The sequence below is a fragment of the Schistocerca serialis genome, chromosome 12 (assembly GCF_023864345.2).
Source record: "Schistocerca serialis cubense isolate TAMUIC-IGC-003099 chromosome 12, iqSchSeri2.2, whole genome shotgun sequence".
NCBI classification, from domain to species: domain Eukaryota; kingdom Metazoa; phylum Arthropoda; class Insecta; order Orthoptera; family Acrididae; genus Schistocerca; species Schistocerca serialis.
In genome coordinates, this window is record NC_064649.1 from 35523347 (window position 1) to 35549854 (window position 26508).

General features: G+C 41.1%; 1 protein-coding gene across 1 annotated transcript in view; it reads left to right on the forward strand.

Annotated features, from left to right (window-relative positions):
- The window catches only part of LOC126428394 (synaptic vesicle glycoprotein 2A-like), a 169708-nt gene that overhangs the window by 127583 nt on the left and 15617 nt on the right, over positions 1–26508 (forward strand). Inside the window, exons 8-10 of the mRNA XM_050090318.1 lie at positions 3520–3675; positions 16034–16266; positions 20616–20775. Coding sequence (XP_049946275.1) covers positions 3520–3675; positions 16034–16266; positions 20616–20775 — 549 coding nt within the window. The remainder of the gene's footprint in view (positions 1–3519; positions 3676–16033; positions 16267–20615; positions 20776–26508) is intronic.

A 26508-nucleotide genomic window follows, 5' to 3' on the forward strand; every position in this document is an offset into this window, starting at 1 on the left:
GTGCCACATGATTTAGGGGAGCACCACTGGCTATGGCTGCAATGATGACAGTCTCTTAAGGCTACAAAAATCATTCTTCTGTTTGCACTTAATCTGGTCTCTGAAAACATACCAAACAGACCATATTACCTGACCTTCATTATGAACTTCATTCAGACTTTGCTTTTGGGTAGCAACTATGGTCTCTGCTGCTGTACAAGATGACTTGGTTTGCTATCTGGAGTTTTCTCTTCTGTGCTTTCATACCAAACTGGACACTACGCCCACAGCAGGCAGTGATTGTATACGAAATGATGTGTCTCTCTGAGCAGTGTGTGAGTGGTCTTCACTTTCAGATGTTGACCCATAATGTGTGTCTTTGTCATTCTTCTGCAATAAGAGGTCAGTTCATGAGTACTTTACCCTTGAATTAGGTGGTCTGACATATTAAGCTGAACTAATTGAGCCCCTTGGGATAATACACTTATGAGGAAGAATGATCAAGAGTAATGGCGGACAGATTTTCTGTCCAAAAAGGAGATAATCCAAGGAACAGTCTACATAATGGAACCTATGCAGGTTAGAGAGCTCCTACTTTCCTGTCTTTCATTTAATAAATGTAATATACTCATAAGTCCAGACATTATGACCACCAGCTTAAAAGCAAGTTGGTCTACTTTTGGAACACAGTACGGCAGCATTTCTGCACAACATGGCTTTGACAAGTCCTCAGTGGGTTTTCAAAGGTATATGGTGTACAGGTGGTTTATGTAGCCTGCACCTATCACTGTACCTTAGATTACTGCCACAGGTCCCATGGAAGCCCAGATGACTGCCTCCCCCTCCCCCCCATATCGTAATACTGCCCCCCGCCAGCCTACAGTCATGGTACAGTGCATATTTCGAGCAGACATTCACTCAAATGATGCTGTATCCACACATGATCTTCAACTTGGTGTAATGAGAAATGTGATTCGTCTAACCATGCAACACCTTTCCGTTGACCCACTGTCACCTGGTGAACGGGTGCGTACTCTACTTGTACTTGTTATTGTTGTCTTTGGATCAATGTGGGAACACTTGGAGGATGTTAGCTGTAGGACCTTTATTCAGTTGTGTATGCTGAACAGTATGCTTGGAAACACTTGCTTCCATACCAGCTTTGTCATCAGATCTAGCACAGATCACTGCCTATCCTGCCTTACAGAGCTGACAAGTACCCACGTTCTGTGATGAGGTGTGGACTTTCGACACTTTGTCACTCATTCAGTGTTCTCCCGTCCTTTGAACACTTCCTGAAGGAGCTCACGACAGTAATGTGTGAACAGCCAACCAGCTACCCCATTTCTGAGATGCTATTCACATGCATCAGGAAGTAACAATTTGCCCTCGGTCAAAGTTGCTTATGACAGTGAACTCTTATATATTATGCAAAGCTTCCATGTAGGTCTCTGCTTTGCTTCCAGGCTTTCCTTATCATGCTACATGCCAATGTAATTAGACAGCGTTTAGTCTTTTGGTGGGTGGTGACCAATATGTTTTGGCTGATCAGTGTAAGTGGTTTCAGTGTCAATGGGTATCAAAGGTTCTTGGAATCCCAGAACATACAACAATTATCGTTTGTGTGAAATGTCTCTCTCCTATAGCCTCTTGAGTCCTGAGAACATATTAAATGTTCAAATTAGCCACATTTTTGTTAACTGCTTTGTGTTACTTTTAGTTAATATCAAGTGACCCTCAAAACAGTTTTGAATACATAGTGAAATTTTTGTAGGTGGTATCATATATGATACCTCAGGACTAAATAGGATAATTATACACACAACTAAGCAGTTTCAAGTTGCTTTATTACAAATAATCAGTGATAAGCACTACACATATTGTTCACATTTGCTGTATATTTCAAGATAAATGAGATTACAAACATGGTATCAACACTTTCAACAAGTGTAAGTAAACACTTCACAATATTCCAGCAAAAGTTTTCTATGTAATCTGTCTGGTGAAAAGCAGTAGTTATTTTAATAACACTATTTTCTCAACCCATGCCTCCAGAACTCATTGCTTTGTTGAATTAGAGCAAGAGGCACAGTTTCCTCTTCTGATAAACTTTCTTCTCTTTAATCTCTTTCCATCAAAGCATCATCTTTATCATCAGATGCATCAAACTCTATCGGACTCTTCTGGATTAGTCTTTTGACCAACTGGGTGATCTTTATTAGGTCAATCCTGAGAATAAAGTAGGAAAAAATTATAACCACAGGCCAGAAAGAGTTCATCTGCATACACACCAGAAAAAAAATATAACCTGGAGGTATCATAAACTGAGAAGCCAAAACATTATTACCACTACCCTCCACAATGTTGGATGCTGCCTGCTGGCACTGCAGGCATGTGACACGGTAAGAAACGTATGTAGGTGGAGCAGACATGTAAGGGGAATCACACTAGCAAAGATGTGGGCTGAAAATGGGAAAATCTGTTGATACAAGCACCTTTGACAAAGGACAGATTATTATTACGCAGAGCCTGTGAACAAACATCTCAAAAATGATGAAACTAGTCGAATGTTCATGTGCTACTGTTGTGAGCATCTGCTTCAAGAGGTAGTAGAAGACAATGAAATTACCACTAGGCACTAAATGCTTGAATGTCCATGACTCTTGACAGAATGTGGGGTTCAGAAACTTGTCTGCTCTGTAAAGTAGGATAGGTGGTGGTCTGTAGCATCAGTGCCAAAAGAAAAGAGCACAATACTTGTGCACGCACAATGTTTTGGGGCACACCATTCATCATACTTGGTTGAAAATGGGGCTTCGCTTCAGACCATCCCTATGTGTTCACACATTGAAATGATGACATTGTCAGTTAAAACTGCAGTGGGTACAGGACCATTGGGATTCGAACATCAATCAGAGAAAACGTATCGGCTGTTCAGATGAATCACATTTTTGGTACACTAGGTTGACAGTCATCTTTTCAAACACCATAATCTTGGTGAATGGCACCTCAAAATGTAGAATATGCCACAGACGCAGGCTGATGAGAGCAATGTTATGTGATGGGAGACATTCTCCTGCACTCACGTGGGACCTGTGCCAGTAATCGAAGACACGCTGACAGCTGCAAACTACCTGCATCACTTCATGCTTGATGTCTTCCCCGATGGCTCTGTCATCTTTCTCAGAGCTAGAACCATGCTACAGTGGTTTGGTGAGGAGCATCATAGTGAACTTGCGATGATGTCTCAGTAACCAAATTCAGCTGATGTGAATCCTATGGAACCCATTTGGGTCGCTATCGGGCACCATCACAGAGTACACAAATCAACAGCACGGTATTTAGACAAATTACATCTAATGCCTACCAACAAACTGTCAGATCCCTGATATGCAGAATCAGTCATTTTTGGTCCAAAGACGGACAGATAAGCTAATAAGCAGGGTTTTGTAATGCTTTGACCCATCAGTGTATATGATACCTTGGGACTGAAGATGATAGACAGCCACATTTTCTACAGCTGCTGTTTTCCATTTGCAGCTCTAATGGCTTCCTGCTGTGGCTGCCAGACCTGGTGACCCGCATGTCGCAGTACAACATGGCCTACCCTGGCCAGGAGACCACCGTCTGTGACGTCATCGCTATCCTCGCTGGACAGATGCCACCACCTGTTGACATTCAAACGAACTACTCCAGGTGAGTCTGATGCAAAGAAACTTGTCACTCAGTCATACACAAGAGTGAATTCTGTGGCTAGGAGCCCATAGAGTGATCATTCCAGAATAAGTGAGTCGAGCTCCGTCACTGAAGAAGGCTAGGACTAGTTTCACCAGAGTTTATAGTGACATCTCTTTCTTGTGATTATCATTTTTGCAATGGCTGATTTTTGTGAGCAGAGTGTGGCAGTGAAATTCTGCTCTTTGCTTGGAAAAGATGGAACAGAATCTCTTGGAGTATTAAAACCTGTATACAAGGATGATGCTGTGGGGAAAACTCAAGGGTTTGAGTGGTTTTTCTGTTTCAAAAATGGTGAAATGTCAGTTGCACAAACCTCATTCTGGCCATCCTCTCACAGCCCCAACACATTAGAATGTTGAAAACAATCATGCAGTCATCAAAAAAGATTGACGATGGACCACTGAAGAAATTGTGTGGTGCATTGTGTCAGAAGATTTGTGAATGAAAAGGCTGGCTGCCAAACTCGTGCCATGACTGCTGATTGCTAAACAGAAACAAGTTCGCATGTAAGGATGTTGTACTTTGAAAAATGAATCCCAAAATGATCCGAACTTTTCTTCAAAAATTAACAGATGCAATGAAACTTGGCACTGTGCTTATGATGCTGATCAAAGTAACAGTTGAGCCAGTGAAAGAGTACAGGTTAGCTTCGCTCAAAGAAAGCTCATCAGGTGAAATCAAACATTAAGACAATGCTGATTTGTTGTTTTTTTTATGTGAGAGGAATTGTCCATTCGGAATTTGTTCCACAGGGCTTTCTACAGCAGACAGTGGAAGTGGCTCAATTTGTGGAAGTCGGGTGCCTGGTTTTTCCTTCCTGACAATGCCCTGCTGACACAGTCCTGTCTGTATGACAATTCTTGATCAAAAATGGAATGGCCCCTGTTTCTCACCCCTACCCATACTCCCCTGACCTTGCCCCATGTGACTTTTTCCTTGTTTCCTAGAATGAAAAAAGACATGAAAGAGAAGTGTTTTGTTGATGTTGCTGAGGTGAAGAAAAAACTGATGAAGTCACTGTCAGGCATCATAAAAGATTAATTTAAACAATATTTTGTAAAAGGTGTACAACTTTGCTTCCACTGTTTGGCAATAGGTGGCGACAACGATAAGTAGCGGTCAAAAGAAACAGATCGCAGATGTCAGGCAGTTAGCTTGGACCTCGGTCAACATAACCTCATTCAAACATTAGTCGATTTGTGTCTGCATCATAAAGTTGTTGTTGATTGAAAATGTTAGTTTACGAGCCTAATTCTTGTCATTTGCGGAAGATGTTAGTGTTTTGTTTCAGTATGAAGAAAACAGCATTGAGTCTCATCGAATGCTCTCAAGTACGTATGGTAAGGACGCTATTAGTGAAAGAACATGTTGTGAGTGGTTTCAATGCTTCAAGAACGATGATTTTAACGTCATAGACTGGCATATTGGTGGAAGAGAGAATGTTTTCAAAGATGCAGAATTGGAGACATTGCTGAACGAAGACTCACGTCAAACTCAAGAAGAATTGGCACGATTAGTGGGAGTGACACAGCAAACCATTTCAAAATGTCTCAAGGCTATTGGCATGATTCATAAAGAAGGAACTTGGGTCCCCTATGAGCTGAAACCAAGAGATGTTGAATGGCGTTTGTGTGTTTATGAACAATTGCTTCAGAGGCAAAAACGGAACAGATTTCTGCATCGCATTGTGACTGGGGACAAAAAACAGGTTCATTACGATAACCCTAAATGCAAAAAATCATGGGGATATCTTGGCCATGCTTCCATCTCAACGGCCAAACCAAATATTCACGGCTCGAAGATCATCCTCTGCATTTGGTGGGACTAGACCGTCGTCGTGTACTATGAGGTGTTAAAACCAAGTGAAACAATCACAGGTGCTCATTATCAAATGCAAATAATGCATTTGAGCAGAGCATTAAAAGACAAATGGCCGCAATACAGCAAGAGGCACGATAAAGTGATTTTACAGCACGACAACGCTCAACCCTACGTTGCAAAAGAGGTCAAAATGTACTTGGAATCGTTAAAATGGGAAGTCCTACCCCACCTGCCATATTCTCCAGACAGTGCTTCCTCTGACTATCACCAGTTTAGATCAATGGCGCATATCCTAACTGACCAACACTTCCGATCTCGTGATGAAGACAAATTGGATTGATTCGTGGATCGCTTCAAAAGATGAACAATTTTTTCGACATGGGATTTGTATTCTGCCCGAAAGGTGGGGGAAAGTAGTGGCCAGCAATGGAAAATACTTTGAATGATACATGTGTAACCAATTTGTTTCATTAAAGCCTCAAATGTTGGGGAAAAAATGGCGGAAGCAAAGTTGTACACATTGTAAAATGGAATAAAAGATTAGACATGTGCATTACAGCAAATGGAGAGTACTTTGAAGGGGGTTGAAGATGCTTAAAATGTGAATAAATAAGTTAAAAGAAATAAGTTTGGTTTCTTTTTGGTTCCCTATAGAAGGGCCATAGCTGACAACACAGAATCCTCCACTGCAAAGTTATTATCAAAGGATTAATGGTTGGACTGTCATCAGCTGGCAACAGTAATCTAGTTATGTAGTGGTCTTTCCCTTGTGTCCACACTGGTTAGATTATAAAATTTGGGTAGACCTGGAGAAATCTCCTCTGCTATTGTTCATGCCTACAAAACCTTGAATTGACATACCCTCCCCCCTGCCAGTGTTGCCTGAACACCAACGCCACCTAAGTTCTACCGCCTTAAGCCCTGAACACTGCATGAATATGTAAAACAGATCATAAATGAAAAGCACAACACTTTGTATATTCTATAGTAACAATGTATTTTGCTAAGCAATTTTCTTGAGGGGGAAAAAGGTGTTACATATTGAGAATAAGATACAAACACATGGTAAATGTCCTCTTTGACAGTGCAGTAGTAATGTAATAAAAATGTTGAAGTTGGTTAGTAAATAAATATAAAGGAAACAAACCAGAAAAATATTAACATGGAACCCTTATTAAACACTGCCTATATAACAATTAAAATTAAATTAACAGTAACAAAAAATAGAATTAGTACAAGACACAAGTACCGTACTCAAGAATAGCTTGAAGACATATTTCATGCAGAAAGTGTAAGAATTCCTCTTACTAGAATGAAATTTTCACTCTACAGTGGAGTGTGCGATGATATGAAACTTCCTGGCAGATTAAAACTGTGTGCCGGACCGAGACTCGAACTCGGGACCTTTGCCTTTTGCAGGCAAACGCTCTACCAACTGAGTTACCCAAGCATGACTCACGCCCCTTCCTCACACTTTTAATTCTGCCAGTACCTCGCCTCCTACCTTCCAAACTTCACAGATGCTCTACTGCGAACCTTCATTCTAGAAACATCCCCCCGGCCGTGGTTAAGCCATGTCCACGCAATATCCTTTCTTCCAGAAGTGCTAGTTCTGCTAGGTTCGCAGGAGAGCTTCTGTGAAGTTTGGAAGGTAGGAGACAAGGTACTGTTGGAATTAAAGCTGTGAGGATGGGACGCGAGTCGTGGTTGGGTAGCTCAGTTGGTAGAGCACTTGTCCGCGAAAGGCAAAATGTCCCGAATTCGAGTCTCCGCCTGGCACACAATTTTAATCTACCAGGAAGTTTCAATTCCTCTTACTGTTTGGAAGATGAACATATAACACACTGAGGTGACAAAAGTCATGAGATATCTCCTAATATCGTGTCGGACCTCTTTTTGCAGCAGCTCAATGTGGCATCGACTCAACAAGTCGTTGGAAGCCCCTGCAGAAAATTGAGCCAGGCTGCCTTTATAACGGTCCATAATTGAAAAAGTGTTACCAGTACATGATTTTCTGCACAAACTGAGCTCTTGATTATGTGCCATAAATGTTCAATGGGATTCATATTGGGTTATTTAGATGGTTAGATCATTTGGTGGAATTTTCCAGGATGTTCTTCAAACCAGTCATGAACAACTGTGGCCTGGTGATATGGTACAATGTGATCCATAAAAATTTAATCAGTGTTTGGGAACATGAAGTCCATGAATGGCTGCAGATGGTCTCCAAGTAGCCGAACACAAAAATTTCCGGTCAGTGAGCAATACAGTTGGACCAGGACCAGAGGACCCAGTCCATTCCACGTAAACACAACCCACACCATTATGAAACCATCACCAGCTGGCACAGTGCCTTGTTGGCAACTTGGGTCCACGGCTTTGTGGAGCCTACAACACACTCAAAACCTAACATCAGCTCTCATAAACTGAAATCAGGACTCCTCTCGCCAGGCCACTGGTTTCCAGGTGTACAGCTGCCAAATGATACAGTCACAAGCCCCAGGAGAGGTGATGCAGGCAATGTCGTGCTGTTAGCTAAGGCAGTCATGTCGGACATTTGCTGCCATACTCTGTTAATACCAAATTTTGCTGCACTGCTCTAAGGGACACATTCATCGTCATCCTACATTGATTTCTGCAGTTATTTCATGCAATATTGCTTGTCTGTTAGCACTGACAACTATATGCGAATACCGCCACTTTCAGTCATTGAGTGAAGACTGACAGCCAACTCTTGACACTATTTATGTCTGAATATTGAATTCCCTAACCAATTAGAAACGGAAAGTCCCATGTGTCTAGCTTCAACTACCACTCTTTGTTCAATGTTTTGTGTTAGCAGAAAAGCCAACACCGTGTTATGAGTGGAGGCCGAAATGCACACGTTTTAGCTCACGCAGGCTGGCGTGCGGAGGGAAGAACTATACTGACGTGAGGTCTGGAACGTGACAAGGAATGAGAATTCAGAAAGCGGACGTAATTAGTTTGATAATTTAAATCCATTAATAATGAATGTCGCTCTTGACGGTACATGATTCACAATATTATCTGTTCAGAATACATTCTTGAAGATAGTAATTATAGTAAAGGAATATGGGGCCTTGCTAGGCCGTAGCAAATGATGTAGCTGAAGGCTTTGCTATACTGTTGTCTCTGCAAATGAGAGCGTATGTAGACAGTGAATCATCGCTAGCAAAGTCGGCTGTACAACTGGGGCGAGTGCTAGGGAGTCTCTAGACTAGACCTGCCGTGTGGCGGCGCTCGGTCTGCAATCACTGATAGTGGCGACACGCGGGTCCGATGTATACTAACGGACCGTTGCCGATTTAAAGGCTACCACCTAGCAAGTGTGGTGTCTGGCGGTGACACACACAATGTCTGGTAGTTTCCCTGAAGTGACCATAACCCCACTGGAAACCTTCTCACCTGAGTCACCCTCATACAAATGACACCTCCGCCAATGCACTGCCCTTTTGTACATTGTGTACTTGATACTACCACCATCTGTATATTTGCACATTGCTATCCCATGACCTTTGTCACCTCAGCATATGTGGACGTGTCTGCCAAATGTATTGTGAATAGAGATAGTAGTAAAAAAGTAATAAATGAAAACATCATGCCTGATGCTGCATTTTTAGTACATAAATAGCAAAAATGTAGTAGGCAACAAATTTTTTTTTTTGCTTTCTTCATTTTGTGTGTTTTGTGAAGGTTTGGAATTACGTGTAAAGTTTGTTCGAAGATGCTAAGTGCTGTTACTCTCGAATACTGGATGAATATAGTCTGGGTAATTTGCACACCCTGAGATACAGTGCCTTCAGACGTATACATAGTTTCCAGCAGTATTACTTGACTTATTGTGTTAATCCTTTAACATAAGACAGTACCTCTTAATGCTTAGATTATGACAGCATTTGGATACCAGTATACGTACTACTCTGCAACAACTTGCTCCGTCCATACCTGAGGATGTTAAAGCATCTTGGAGGGTATTAGACATAGTGTTACTGATCCGCTCTGTTCAGTTGCGCTGAATTATGGCAAAGGTTGTCAAGAGATTCGCTATTGCAGCAGTTATCTACATCCAAGACGAACATAGAATGGAACTGTGCAAACGTTTCCAATAACATTTGATTACAAAATGATTATACGGTATTGATGTACATACAGTGTGTCCCACAAAGGGTGTACACTGTTCGAACTTTCATAACTTGAACAAAAATAATAAAGACTATGATTTTTTAAGTGACATAGATGGTCACAACATTACGGAGCGTAGAATTCATGCCTGCAACATTGTAAGATGCTTTAGACGTGTCACTTTTCCTTCAAAAAGGAAACACATTGATCTTCCACAACATATGAATTATCTCTTGCAAAGTACACACATTTATGGTGGCTGACAGTTCCCTCCAGATAAAATGTCAGTTCATCAGACCAAACAATGACATTAGCCAACTGTTCATTATCGCAAATCCAGTCACAAAAGTTTTCCGTGATTTCCCTAAATCGTTTCAGGCAAATGCCGGGATGGTTCCTTTGAAAGGGCACGGCCGATTTCCTTCCCCATCCTTCCCTAACCCTGAGCTTGCGCTCCGTCTCTAATGACCTTGTTGTCGACGGGACGTTAAAAAAAAACACTAACTAACCAGTCACAAAAACTGAGGCACCTATACAGATCATCTTCATTCATTACAGCTGTTGAATGTAGGATTTCCACTTTGCTTGCTTTAAAAAGCAGTGAATACGTGATCTGCATACATGTGTTTCACTTGTAGCTTGCTGTATGGATTTCTCTCGGCTTCTTGTGAAAGGTTGTACCAGTGTGTCCAACCCTCTGTCATCTGCTACTGACTTCTTCGCGCCACACAATTCCTTCTTCAGATGACACACACTTCTTTCTCTCTCAAATGTATTGGGTAATTTCATTGTTGTTACATGTGATGGGTGTGAAGTAACAAGCTCTGCAAGACATCATCTCTGAACTTCTTTCAAATTTTCACATTTCCAATAACAATTTAAAATCCACTTTCTTTGCTCAAGGAAAAAGTTTCCAGCCATCTTTTTATTTACATGTAGTTACTGGCAACTGAAAATAACAAAAGGAAAAACAAATGAATGGCTGCACATACTACTTACGAGAGCACCATATAATCACAATCGGATCAGGTTATCACTAATAACTTCTCAGCCATTAAAGTTCAAACAGTATAAATCCATTCCTGGAACACTGTATGTAACTGTGTATGTTCTGTCTACAATACCTGTAAGTTTTGTTTGTGTGATGGCTGTATGGTTTGAAATGAATGCCAGTAAATGCAGTAAAAAAATTCAGTTCAGTCAATATCTAAATCTACGTAATTAGTCTGCTATTCACAATAAAGTGCCCGGCAGAGGGTTCAGTGAACCACCTTCAAGCTGTCTCTCTACCACTCCACTTTCGAACAGCATGCGGGAAAAACGAGCACTTAAATTTTTCTGTGCGAGCCCTGATTTTATCATGATGATCATTTCTCCCTATGTAGGTGGGTGCCAACAGAATGTTTTCGCAATCTGAGGAGAAAACTAGTGATTGAAATTTCATGGAAAGATCCTGTTGCAATGAAAAACGCCTTTGTTTTAATGATTGCCACTCCAATTCACATATCACGTCTTTGGCACTATCTCCCCTATTCTGTGATAATACAGAAAGAGCTGCCGTTCTTTGTACTTTTTCGATACCATCCGTCAGTCCCACCTCATGCAGATTCCACACCACACAGCAGTACTCCAGAATAAGGTGGAAAAGTGTGGTGTAAGCAGTCTCTTTAGTAAATCTGTTGCACCTTCTAAGTGTTCTGCCAATGAATTGCAGTTCTTGATTTGCTCTACCCACAACATTATCTATGTGATCATTTCAATTTAGGCTATTTGTAATTGTAATCTGTAATTATTTAGTTGATTTTACAACCTTCAGGTTTGTGTGACTTACCGCGAAATCAAAATTTAGTGGATTGCTTTCAGTATTCATGTGAGTAACTTCACACTTTCCTTTATTAAAGGTCAATTTCCACTTTTCACACCATACAGATATTTTATCTAAATCATTTTACAATTCGTTTTGATTATCTGATTTCACAAGATGGTAAATGGTAGCACCATCTGGAAACAATCTAAGACAGCTACTTAGATTGTCTCTTATGTCATTAATATAGATCAGGAACAATAGAGGGCCTATAAACTTCCTCGGGGAACACCGGATATTACTTCTGTTTTACTAGATTACTTTCCATCTATTCCTGCGAACTGTTACCTTTCTGACAGGAAATCATGAATCCAGTCACACACCTGAGGCAATATTCCATAGGCATGCAGTTTGGTTACAAGACGCTTGTGAGGAACGGTGTTGAAAGCCTTCTGGAAATCTAAAAATATGCAATCAATTTTACATCCCCTGTCGATAGCACTCATTACTTCGTGAGTATAAAGAGCTAGTTGTGTTTTGCAAGAACAATATTTTCTGAATCCGTGCTGACTATATGTTAATAAATCATTTTCTTCGAGGTACTTAATAATGTTCGAATCAGTATTGTTTCAAACCCTTCTGTATTAAGTATTGAAAATCAAATTTTTGATGCCCCTGGGGGCCATCAAATAGGGTATCTGGAATTGGGACCAAGCACTGTGAATCATGTTAGTAGTTTAGTAATAGAGATAAATACTGTTAGTTTGATGTAGAAGTCAAAAATGAATAAAATGTTGTCTTCTTGGTTTTTTCAACCTCTTTCTTCTGCAGTTGCAGATGTACAAGTTGTATAGATTAATTACCGTGTTACGCAAAAGCCTCTCTGAACACCATGTGATCACTGGTATAGGAACTAGGCCTAAGCACAATGAGAAACTCAGACAGGAGAGTACTGCAAATGTTAGAATAAGGAAAGGTTCTCATAAAAATATAATTAAAAATAATGTAAGTATATTTCATCAAAATATTGGGAGTTTAAAGAATAAAGTAGATGAGCTTCTGGTTTGTTTAGAAGATTTAGAAGCTGAGAATGAAATAGATATACTATGCCTGTCTGAGCATCACATTGTTACTGATATGGATAAGGTAAATGTAAGTGGTTATAAGCTCTCTGCACATGTAATGAGAGAAAATACGGAGAAAGGAGGAGTTGCCATATATGTCAAAAGTTATCATTGTGCAAAAAGTATAGAAACAAAAAAGTTTTGTGTAGAGAAACATACAGAAGCATGTGCCTGTGAGCTTAAATTAAATAAAGGCACATTTATAATTGTAACTGTATATAGGTCCCCATCAGGAAATTTTCATCTATTTCTGAAAAATTTGGACTCCTTGTTGTGCTATCTGTCAGACAGGGGGAAGCAAATTATTATTTGTGGGGACTTCAATGTAGATTCTCTGAAAGAGGGTAATAGGAAAAATGACCTTGAAGTATTACTCGGTTCTTTCAATTTGACACCCGTTATTGATTTTCCTACTCGGGTGGTAAAGGATAGCAGCTCACTGATAGATAACTTCTTTATAGACCAAGATAAGTTTAACCAGATAAATGCTCAGCCTGTTGAGAATGGTCTTTCTGATCATGGTGCACAGCTAGTTACAATATATGACATAGCTCCATTCAGCAATACTAAACAGTCCTCCAAAGTAATACGTTCAGTCAACGATTTAACAATTGCAAATTTCAGGGAAAGCCTACAGCAGTTAGACTGGGATGAGGTGTACCGTGAACCTGATGCCAATTTAAAATATAATTTATTTCATGACATTTTTGTAAATGCATTTGAAAACTGCTTCCCCAAGAAAATAGTTAAATATACTCGTAAGAAACCTTGTAACAAACCATGGCTTACTAAGGGTATAAAAATATCTTGTAACCGGAAAAGGGAAATGTATCTGACAGCAAGAAAGAGTAGTGACCCAGAAACTATCAAAAATTATAAAAACTACTGTGTTATATTAAGAAAAGTTATTAAAAAATCCAGGAGTATGTGTATCATGTCTGAAATCAGCAACTCTGATAATAAAATTAAAACAATTTGGAATATTATTAAAAGAGAAACAGGTCAACCAAGAGCAGAGGAAGACAGTATTACCATCAAATTGAATGAAAACTTTACGAACAAAAAGTCAGAAGTTGAAAATATTTTTAATAATCATTTTCTAAATGTTGTGGATATAGTAGGATCCAGGTGTTCATTAGAAGATGCTAGGCTGTTAATGGAAGAGGCCATACCTATGCAATTTGATACAATTGAAATCTCACCCACTTCTCCCTCTGAAATTAGGAAAATAATAAACTTGATTAAAAGCAAAAACTCACATGGAATTGATGGCATTTCCAGCAGAATACTAAAAGCTTGTTCTCAACAGATAAGTAAGATTCTCAGCCACCTGTGTAATAGCTCTCTGGAACAGGGCATTTTACCTGATAGACTGAAATATGCTATTGTTATACCTTTGCACAAAAAGGGGGATAGATCTGATGTCAACAATTACCGTCCAATCTCCCTTCTAACAGCTTTATCCAAAATTTTTGAGAAAGTTATGTATTCAAGAGTAGCTTCACATATCTGTAAAAATGAAGTACTAACAAAATGTCAGTTTGGTTTCCAGAAAGGTTTTTCAACAGAAAATGCCATATATGCTTTCACCAGTCAAATTTTGAATGATCTGAATAACCAAACACCACCCATTGGGATTTTTTGTGATCTCTCAAAGGCTTTTGATTGTGTAAATCATGAAATTCTGCTAGACAAGCTCAAGTATTGTGGCATGAGTGGGACAGTGCACAAATGGTTTAATTCGTACCTAACTGGAAGAGTGCAGAAAGTTGAAATAAGTAGTTCTCGTAACATGCAAAGATCAGCACATTCCTCAAACTGGGGAACTATCAAGAATGGGGTTCCACAAGGGTCAGTCTTGAGTCCTTTGTTGTTCTTATTATATATTAATGACTTGCCATTCTATATTCATGAAGAGGCAAAGTTAGTTCTCTTCGCTGATGATACAAGTATAGTAATCACACCTGAGAAACAAGAATTAACTGATGAAATTGTCAATACTGTCTTTCAGAAAATTACTAAGTGGTTCCTTGTAAACGGACTCTCACTGAATTTTGATAAGACACAGTACATACAGTTCCGTACAGTGAATGGTATGACGCCATTAATAAATATAGACCTTAATCAGAAGCATATAGCTAAGGTAGAATATTCCAAATTTTTAGGTATGTCCATTGATGAGAGATTAAATTGGAAGAAACACATTGATGATCTGCTGAAACGTTTGAGTTCAGCTACTTATGCAATAAGGGTCATTGCAAATTTTGGTGATAAACATCTTAGTAAATTAGCTTACTACGCCTATTTTCACTCATTGCTTTCATATGGCATCATATTTTGGGGTAATTCATCACTGAGGAATAAAGTATTTATTGCACAAAAGCGTGTAATCAGAATAATAGCTGGAGTCCACCCAAGATCATCCTGCAGACATTTATTTAAGGATCTAGGGATATTCACAGTAGCTTCTCAGTATATATACTCTCTTATGAAATTTGTTATTAACAACCAAACCCAATTCAAAAGTAATAGCAGTGTGCATAACTACAATACTAGGAGAAAGGACGATCTTCACTATTCAAGATTAAATCTACCTTTGGCACAGAAAGGGGTGAATTATACTGGTCACTTACCAAATAGTATCAAAAGTCTGACAGATAACCAACAAGTATTTAAGAAGAAATTAAAAGAATTTCTGAATGACAACTCCTTCTACTCCATAGAGGAATTTTTAGATATAAATTAAGAACAAAAATAAAAAAAAATAAAAAAAAAATAAAGAAAATAAAAAATAAAGAAAAACAAAAAAACACAAAAAAATAAAGTTGTTATATTAACTTAAGTATGTTGTTAAATTAACCTAATTATGTCATGTATTGGAAAATTTGACTCGTTCCACATCATTACGAAATATCGTAATCATGATCCATGGAACTAGTATTAATCTAATCTAATCTAATCTAATCTTCGTTGGTCATATTTCTTTCTTGTTTACTTCATTCTTGTTATTCTTGCACATGTATGTTTTGGGTATTTGTCACACAGCATTTTGACTGCACTAAATATTTATGTTTCTGTGTTGAGAAAACCTACTGTCCTCTCGCCGTTTCGTGTGAATAAAGCGAAACGCGTCTGGTCATAATAAGACTTCCGTTACAGTCGCAAAAGACGGTAATTAACCTATATGACTTGGATAAACACTATTTATCTTCCAACATAAAAATTTTATCAGCTGACATGCCCACCTGTTCTTTCACAATGGCAGCTACAAGGGTGGGTGGCAAGATTCGAATTCTGGTCAGGCCTACCAGTTTCAGTTTTCTATCAGCACACAAATCCATTCCAAAACAGGGCAGGTCATTTACTGAAGTGATGGGTCACCTGCCACAATATCAGAAAATGAATCAACTTCTCTTTCCTGCAGTGTTCTGAACACGACCGTCACAGAGCCGTGGACCGAGGAGGCCACCTGGATGGAAGCCACTGTCGCCAGTGGCCTTCTGGAGAACTCCAGCATGCCAATCCTGGAGGCAGCATGCTCGGCATCCATCAGCAGTTCCAGCTTCCAGAATACTCTCATCATTGGTGTTGGCATGGCTGTCTCCTTTGCCTCTGTCACGCTGCTGCTCAGGGTCGTCTCCAAGAAGACCATCATCGGTGAGGGCACTAGCGGCTTCACCGCTCCATCCAGACTGTCTGTCTGTTGCTTATATTTTGGGCCTCCAGAATAATGTCTCGAGCAAATATTGTTACAGTGTTATTGTTGTAGTAAGCTTCAGTGTGAAGACTAGTCCGATACAGCTCTCCGTGCTAGCTGACTGTGTGCAGACTTCTTCATCCCTGCATACTCCCGTCTGAACTGGCTTACTGTAATCAAGCACTGGACTCCCTCTTCATCTGTAACAAACAACATTTCCCTCAGTGGCCAAATTAAATATTTGTTGATGCCTTAGCATATGTCCTATGAACCACTCCCTTCTTTTAATAAATCTGAACCGTAAAGAACTTTTTTCCTCTGACTCCATGCAGTATATTTTCATTACTTACTCTACAGAAAGTATCTCAGGTGGAATGGGCAATATTTGGGATAAGACAGGAACACTCATTTGAAGAAAAAAACTTCACATGGACACATGCCTTATCCTGAACGGTTTTTCAGGCAGAGCACATTTAATATACCATACTTTTGTTTTTCAGCTAGTGGCGTGTACGTACGAGAGTGGACGGGGCTTTTGTAGTATCACCTTTCGTCACTAGGAGCGCACATTGTGAAGTCAGTAAGCTGAGTACTGTCACTGAGGAGATCGGCAGAGTTTGTAGCGACAACTGTTTTGTGTGATTGTCATTTTTGCAATGGCTAATTTTGGCAAACAGTGTGCAGTGGTGAAATCCCACTTTTTGCTTGGAAAAGGTGAAACACAATAAGTTTCCTTTAATTTACGTCTACGGTCACAAACTTTTTGTTAACAGATTACCGGTTTTGGTCTATAATGATCATCATCAGATCTGCAGCAAAAAATGGAAAAAAACATAAATACACTCACAGATTGTCTACAACTTAAAAACAATAAAGAGACCATAATGAAAAGTACTACTGACATATATAGGCATTTGTGCACTTTAAGTATGAAGAGGCAAACCTGTTTTATAAAAACAAAGTCCTAATGTACTACAGCCATAGTGGCATCATCAAATGTTGAATGTAAAATCAGCACCAGCACCATCAAATATATATAAATAACATCATATGCACGGGTCATGTTGTCAGTAGCAGTCCTGTTCAAAACAAGCTGCCGCACAGTAGACAAAAGATGTTTGTGTTGTAAGTTCACCAGATGTCACTAATGTAGGCATACACTAGTTTTCAATGATTAATTGAACAGCATAAAATAAAGGGGGATACAATAGTTGAAGTGTGTAGTGAGCTTATAATGTATAAAAGGCAATACAGTAATAAAAAGCGATGAAATAGAATACAACAAAAGTCAGATTGTTAAAAAGAGGAAGAGTTAAGAGACAGTAGTTGGCATATGCTCAAGTGCCAATGTTCTAGATAATGGCATAAGTAATAGACACCTTTGATTGTGCACAGAATAATATTTTTAAAAAAACTATAAAACAAATCACTAAAGAAGCCACAATGAAAGAAAACATAGTGCTGGACATAATCAGCGCCCTCTGTTAGTGCTAATTCCAGAATTAAGCATAGGCGAGATCTCAGTGCAGACGTATGGGTTAGGAAGGAGGAATCTTTTGGAGTGGCTTTGAGATAGTATGTAGAGGATGAGGAGGTGCAGTAAATGACGTGTTGGTTTAGTTGTGCTAACAATCCAGTATTGGAGAGGAGGCAGAAGGAGGCAGTTGGTTTATTTTCATCTTCAGGTTTGAGATATTTATAAACAGCTAAGTAGTTTGAGCTCTTTGAGGAAAGAGGGGTAGACAAAGAAAGTGGGAAAGGTGTATTGAGTATGGAAGGTGAGGAGGTGTGTGTGGTTTTCTAGGTTTTTAAGGTGCGGTAAAATTTAGGGGATGGAATGTACACTCCTGGAAATGGAAAAAAGAACACATTGACACCGGTGTGTCAGACCCACCATACTTGCTCCGGACACTGCGAGAGGGCTGTACAAGCAATGATCACACGCACGGCACAGCGGACACACCAGGAACCACGGTGTTGGCCGTCGAATGGCGCTAGCTGCGCAGCGTTTGTGCACCGCCGCCGTCAGTGTCAGCCAGTTTGCCGTGGCATACGGAGCTCCATCGCAGTCTTTAACACTGGTAGCATGCCGCGACAGCGTGGACGTGAACCGTATGTGCAGTTGACAGACTTTGAGCAAGGGCGTATAGTGGGCATGCGGGAGGCCGGGTGGACGTACCGCCGAATTGCTCAACACGTGGGGCGTGAGGTCTCCACAGTACATCGATGTTGTCGCCAGTGGTCGGCGGAAGGTGCACGTGCCCGTCGACCTGGGACCAGACCGCAGCGATGCACGGATGCACGCCAAGACCGTAGGATCCTACGCAGTGCCGTAGGGGACCGTACCGCCACTTCCCAGCAAATTAGGGACACTGTTGCTCCTGGGGTATCGGCGAGGACCATTCGCAACCGTCTCCATGAAGCTGGGATACGGTCCCGCACACCGTTAGGCCGTCTTCCGCTCACGCCCCAACATCGTGCAGCCCGCCTCCAGTGGTGTCGCGACAGGCGTGAATGGAGGGACGAATGGAGACGTGTCGTCTTCAGCGATGAGAGTCGCTTCTGCCTTGGTGCCAATGATGGTCGTATGCGTGTTTGGCGCCGTGCAGGTGAGCGCCACAATCAGGACTGCATACGACCGAGGCACACAGGGCCAACACCCGGCATCATGGTGTGGGGAGCGATCTCCTACACTGGCCGTACACCACTGGTGATCGTCGAGGGGACACTGAATGGTGCACGGTACATCCAAACCGTCATCGAACCCATCGTTCTACCATTCCTAGACCGGCAAGGGAACTTGCTGTTCCAACAGGACAATGCACGTCCGCATGTATCCCGTGCCACCCATCGTGCTCTAGAAGGTGTAAGTCAACTACCCTGGCCAGCAAGATCTCCGGATCTGTCCCCCATTGAGCATGTTTGGGACTGGATGAAGTGTCGTCTCACGCGGTCTGCATGTCCAGCACGAACGCTGGTCCAACTGAGGCGCCAGGTGGAAATGGCATGGCAAGCCGTTCCACAGGACTACATCCAGCATCTCTACGATCGTCTCCATGGGAGAATAGCAGCCTGCATTGCTGCAAAAGGTGGATATACACTGTACTAGTGCCGACATTGTGCATGCTCTGTTGCCTGTGTCTATGTGCCTGTGGTTCTGTCAGTGTGATCATGTGATGTATCTGACCCCAGGAATGTGTCAATAAAGTTTCCCCTTCCTGGGACAATGAATTCATGGTGTTCTTATTTCAATTTCCAGGAGTGTACATTGGAAAAGGTGAGGATGGGTTCGTACAGGGCTTTTGTGCATGTAGAGGATACTGGAAGAATGTACTCTTCATAGTGGTTTTAGTCTATTTTGGGGTCTTTGTTGAGTGGTTTATAGAAGGGATTCCAGATTATTGTGGTTGGTCCAAGGCATTTTAGTGTGTTAGTAAGATGGATGAGATGGTTATGGATGGTGAGGTAGCAGGTAATAATTGCCATTGTTATAGCCTGAGTTTTTGCCAGAACTTTACCACCACTGACCACTCCTTTTTGGATAGGGACTTTATGCTACATTGCTCCTTGGTGCCATCCATCCACCTCTTGATGAGCATGCTTCCAACTGCTTTAAACACCAAAATAATGAACTGGTTTGGGAGGCCCAATACTGTAGCTTGTGTTGTATTGTGTTGCAGATGTGCACCTAGGAGTGTCTGCGGCATGCCATGTTTCTGCGATATGGATCCAGATGGAGCTGCAGATACTGTTGCTGCCCATGTGGTTCCCATTGCTGATGTTACTGTTGGCTACTCACAAATAGTGAACTAGTTTGGAATATCCTGTGTTGTAACTTGTGTTGCATTGTACCAGTGTGCCCGGAGACATCTAGAGCGTGCAGGGTGTCTATGATGTGAAGGCAGACAGAGCTGTTTGCTGTCCATGCACCCCCTGCTGCTAGTGTTCCGTTTGTTACTGCCCACACAGTTGACCAATTTGGGACTTCCTATGTTGTGGCTTATAATGCACCGAAGCAGTGTGCCTGGGGGGCTGTCTGGGGCATGCAAGGTTTCTCAGACAGGCATGGAGGTCCTGTTGCTGCCCATGTGCCTCCCACTCCTGGTGTTCCAGTTTGGGATATCCCATGTTGTAACTCGGGTTGTGTTGTAGCGGTGTGCCTGGAGGTGTCTAGAGCATGCGGGGTGTCTGTGATATGAACACAGACAGAGCTGTAAGTCCTGGCCCTGTCTGTGCACCTCCTGCTGCCGATGACACAGCTGCAAACTTTGACAGTTGACTAGTTTTGGATGTCCCATCTGTGTTGCAGCGGTGTGCCTGGCGGTGTCCGGTGCGTGCGGGGTGTCCATGATCTGGGCCCAGACGGAGCTGCAGATCTTGCTGCTGCCCATGGCCTTCATCGTGCTCTCCGGCATGTGCATTGCGGTCGTCAACAGCGTCGTCGTCGACATCTTCCCCACCTACCTCAGGTGCGAGTTCTTTTCCGTCCCTGAATATTGCCTCCTCACAGTGCACTGGCAACTGCTGTAGACTATTGTTCTGTGTTTTCAGCAGCTCTCATCAATGTGGCACCATCTGACTTCTTTGTTATTGCTATGTCATCTGCATCTCAGTTTCCAGACTTTATTCTTTATTTCTATGCAAACAGCAGATGAAGATGGTGTTACCATTGTATAACTTCATCTATTAATAATGGAATTTTGATGATACAGAGTATTGTCTCAGAGGTGCAATTGCCCTCATGAATGTGTTACAAATATAGGGCTACTATAAATGATTCATTCATTTTCAGAGCTCTATATTTTCCTAAGTATTACAGGGTGAGGCACGAAATGTGTTACCAATTGTTTCTTTCACAATTTATGATGCGCATTAGATATCCCACTGGGATCTCTACAGCAGTACCAGCAGAGCTTGGAAAAACAAATGAGTTACGAAATGACATGTAATTCACGATACTGCCGCTAGGAGACTAGTAAGTAGCAATGGCTGACAATGGAAGACTGACGACACAGCAACGATTGGCTGTTGTGTTACTTTTTCATGAAACGAAAAGCCTTGTTGTGACTCAGAGGCATTTTCGCCAACAGTTTAACACACAATGGGTCCCTTGCAAGAAGACCATCCACAGGTTGTTTGATAAATTTGTACAGGAAGGAACAGTATTGGAATCAAAGCGACCTAGCCCTAAGCCTGTTTGTTCACCGGAGAATATTGAAGCTATATGAGTCGCTGTACAGAGAAGTCCCGGGAAATTGTGTAGAAAGGCAGCAGTACAACTAGGAATATCCAGATGCTCCGTTCAACACATTCTTAAAAGTGACCTCCATATGTACCCATACAAGATGACCTGTGCACAGAAACTCACTGAAGAACACAAGCAGCAGAGACTACTATTTGCTCAGAGGGCGGAGGATAGGGAAGAAACTCTCAACGTTTGGTTTTCAGACGAGGTGCATTTTCATTTAGAGGGTGTGGTTAACAAACAAAATGTACACTTTTGGGCCACTGAAAACCCACAAGTGCTTCATGAACAACAACATTATGCTCTGAGGATTACAGCATGGGCAGCAATTTCCAGTCACGGACTTATTGGACCCTTTTTCTTTGAAGAAACTGTGAACAGTGAGCGTTGAGCATGCTTCGCAACAGCTTCATCCCACAGCTTCTTGCTACTGCCTTGCCCTTCAACATGCAGTGGTTCATGCAAGATGGAGCAAGGCCACATACTGCAAACACTGTCTTGGAGTTTTTACACGAGCATTTTGACATGCGGATCATTTCGCTCAGGTTTCCAGGTCGCTTCAATGACAGACAAAATTGGCCCCCCAATAGTCCAGACCTCAATCCATATACTTTTTTCTTTGGGGGCACCTAAAGGAAAAAATTTTCTCGAAACGTCCACGTGATTTAATGGAGCTCAGAAGACTTATTCTTCAAGCATGCAGTGAAATTACGGAAGACGTGCCGTAGGGTAATCACTAACTTCAGTGTTCGTTTGAAGGAAGTTAGGAAACAACATGGTGGACATGTTGAGCATGTGCTGAGTTAGAACAAATCTCCATGGATGGCTCTTCATTGTAGTATATGTTCCTTTCAGATCATATTGGCAATAAAGTTTATATTCAAAAACAAAATGGTAACACGTTTCGTGTGCCACCCTATATGTGTACAAATATGATTGATGCATGAGTAGAACTGTAAACTCATAAAGTTTGCATTTTGCACTCTACAAATGTTCTACGAGTTCCCCTTTGGTACAAGACATGTGTCTGAGCGGTAATAAAATTAGTTCCATACCTTTTGTAGCAACATATTGTCAGTGGGCGTCAAAGCAGCATTGATGGATTGTCTGAGTTGTTAGAGCATTCATCGCAGTAGGGATATGTAAACAAGGTTCTTAGACCAGTATTACACTGTCATATTTCTTTGTTAAAGTCGATATGTCAAATATTTATGTCAAAGAAATTTGATACTGCAATAGGAAACTTTGCCCCACCTTGCCTTTCTTCAAAGAAATATTATCAAATGCAAGGCCTGGCTGTAGATTTCATCATAAAGATCATTCACTTTCTGTTCACTGCAGTGTGAAATGTAATCACTTGGAATGCTGGCATCACTACAGCTACTTGATGTCTGTAGTGTGTCTGTAAACATGGCTGCAAAGTTTAGTTGGTGTGTTCCTTTGAGGGTGGGTGAGGAGGAACGAGCAAGGGGCACGGTGCATGCTATTAATCATGTGCTGGTGGGTTGTGCTGCAGGTGACTGCAAATCCACAATCATAGCTAGTAGCCATCAACCTCTACATCAGGAAACATCAAAGCAGCTTTTCAGCAAGCCAGAACAGAGGACAACAAACATTAAAATTTTTAAAAAAATCTTAGCTCTCCATTGCATGGTTATTTCTGACACCTAGAGCACGTCACATCATATAACTGTTTAGGGGTAGTATTGACAAGTGATATGAATAGGTGAAATCAGAAGCAATGATGATGGATGGAGAACTTAAGTACAGTGGGAGGGTTCTGGGAAAATGTGGTGCATTTGTACAGGAAATCATGAGAGAAAACACCAGTGTGACCAATTAAAGAGAGAGTACTACTTCAGTGTTTGGCTCGCTTATCAAGCATGGATGGCAACAGACATCGAATAAATTCAGAGACACATTGGCACTACATTTGCACCTGCATCTACTTCTTGGATCGTAAGTAGTCAGTATGTGTAAGAGAGGCTCAGGGCAGTTGAATGGGAAAAACAGCTACTGTAAACATTCAGATTATTGGTTTCAAAATATAAACTGCTGTCTTGAGATTACAGTAATCCATAAATGGTCACATAGTCCACAAAAATTATCATATATGAAGAGGACAGTTAATATGCTGAAACTGGCAATGTGAATTTTTACAGTAATTAGAGGTGATCTTGAAATAAAGTTATTGTCTGAACACTGAAAGGTCCCATACCCCAGTCTGACAATATACTATCAGTTCGTGTCAGATGGGAATCTTCGGATGAAAGGCATTGTTGTATTTTTGAAGCCCATTCGGGAAAATGTAGGGAAACAGGCTGTGCATAAATCCTACTTTCTCCACAGTACACGTTGTGTAGGGATTGTGGAAATAATATGAAAGGCCACGGGGAGTTTACAAAGATATGCAGAACATCATTTGTTCCTCACTCAGTACGTGAGTAGAACAGGACAGAAAATCACTAACAGTGGCACGAGACACTCTCCGCAACACACATTGGCTTGAGTGGTATGTATGTGGATGTGGATGTGGATGTGGATGTTGAAGTAGGTCATTCCAATAAAGATTTATTTTTAACCCTTTTGTGGTTAACTGTTTGAGTGCCATTGTTTTCTGCTTGAAGCCACCATTTTATTGTGATTATTGTGTCTTCCATGTACAGGGCTATTACAAATGATTGAAGCGATTTCATAAATTCACTGTAGCTCCATTCATTGACATATGGTCACGACACACTACAGATACGTAGAAAAACTCAGTAGGTTTTGTTCGGCTGAAGCCGCACTTCAGGTTTCTGCCGCCAGAGCGCTCGAGAGCGCAGTGAGGCAAAATGGCGACAGGAGACAAGAAAGCGTATGTCGTGCTTGAAATGCACTCACATCAGTCAGTCATAACAGTGCAACGACACTTCAGGATGAAGTTCAACAAAGATCCACCAACTGCTAACTCCATTCGGCGATGGTACACGCAGTTTAAAGCTTCTGGATGCCTCTGTAAGGGGAAATCAATGGGTCGGCCTGCAGTGAGCGAAGAAACGGTTGAATGCGTGCCGGCAAATTTCACACGTAGCCCGCAGAAGTCGACGAATAAAGCAAGCAGGGAGCTAAACGTACCACAGCCGACGGTTTGGAAAATCTTACGGAAAAGGCTAAAGCAGAAGCCTTACCGTTTTGAACTCATTGATGGGGACATGCTGCGCCGAGTGTGAGAGGAACTTGATTATCGACTTGATGTCTGCCGAATCACTAAAGGGGCACATATCGAACACTTGTGAATGCCTAAAAAAACTTTTTGAGTTTTTGTATGTGTGTGCAAAGCATTGTGAAAATATCTCAAATAATAAAGTTATTGTAGAGCTGTGAAATCGCTTCAATCATTTGTAATAACCCTGTATTTGTCGATCAAACAATCCACAGGTGTACTGTCAGTACATAGTGATGCTATGAACTGGCTGTTCACCTGTGGACTCTTTTATCACCATTTTATTATTATTTCTTTTGTTAGAATACCAGAACTTTTAGCATGAAACTGCTTATGCTGTTGCAAGATATACACCTAACAATACAATGAATGTAGTGCATTGTAGCAGTCACTTGCAGTGTTCAAAGCAACAGTCGGCACAGAGATTGTGCTGTGTGATTGTAGCAGATTGTGACATGTGGCTTTTTTTATAGGACCCATATTGAGGAGATCATTGCATGTCTAAAATTATTGTAATGTAAATTTCAGTTAGTACTACAGCTTTCATGAGTGGTTTCAAAATGAAACCATTGGGGTGGTATATAGTTTTGATACAAAATTTATTAAATTTCAGGCCCATTTTTGCTTCTTATTCAGGACTGTAAAGTGTTTCAGGCATGATGAGTGTGTGAAAGTTTCGAGATGTGGGATTGTGTCTAGGAACAATGCAAATTTGCTTTCAAATATATCACATGAAATGATGGGTGGTTGAAAACTGTATGGCCTAGTAATTCCAAAGTGAAACCATCACCTTTAAACAATTGAATGTTTTCTTTTTTGCCAATGACTTCTTGGATCATTGTTTACTATGATGATAAAGGTTAATTATGTGAATTTTGTTTTAATTGTGAATTATTTCATTTTGGTGGGACTCAAAGGGTTAAAACTCATTTTATGAGGTTGAAAACTTTCTTCTTTGATGACCAGTATTACACTTTCACTACTACAAACTTTTTAGTTGACCAATTATTAAGACCAGGGTGGTGGGACAAATGTGTCTTGTAAATCAACTAGGTCCACATTTTCATTTGAACCGCAGAGTTTCAAAGCTGAATTTTTGTTTGTAGAGGGACTTTGTCAGGATGGCAAATGTAGAAAAAGCATGACACATCAGTACCAAAAATACATTCATTTTCTGGAAAATAAAAAGCATAAAACATCATTTTGAAATTTTCAACATCAAACTTGAAGTTGCTTATGTGGAGTAAGTGTTAACAAGGCTAAACATCAAATGTCACCAGTTCCTATTCACCTCCCCTCCCCCTCCCTCTCCCCTAACCCTCCCCCTTCCTCTCACCACCACCCCCCCACCACCCACCACCCCATGACATTAACATAATACCCAATGTGTCTATGTACAGAATAAATTCTGCAAGTGTGAGCAAGAATGTTTGTGTAACGCATATCTGAGGCAGACCATGGGAACCAGCTCAGTATACATACAGTGGGATGTGGGAAATGGCATAAAAACTGCATCCAGGCTAGCCTGCACACCAACCCCTTGTCCACTGGGCAGATTTGGTCCAGGATCAGCATACCTCCCCTTCCCAGAAATAGTTGCATTAACATGCGCTACTCGGGGAAGGTTTTGAAAATACCTTTGACAGATGTGTACCAATGTTTTTATATTCTATGAATTTTGCTAGGTTATGTACATCCCGTGATCCTCTCAGAGGTGTGGGTGTAATTAATTAGCGATGTATCACATGAGAT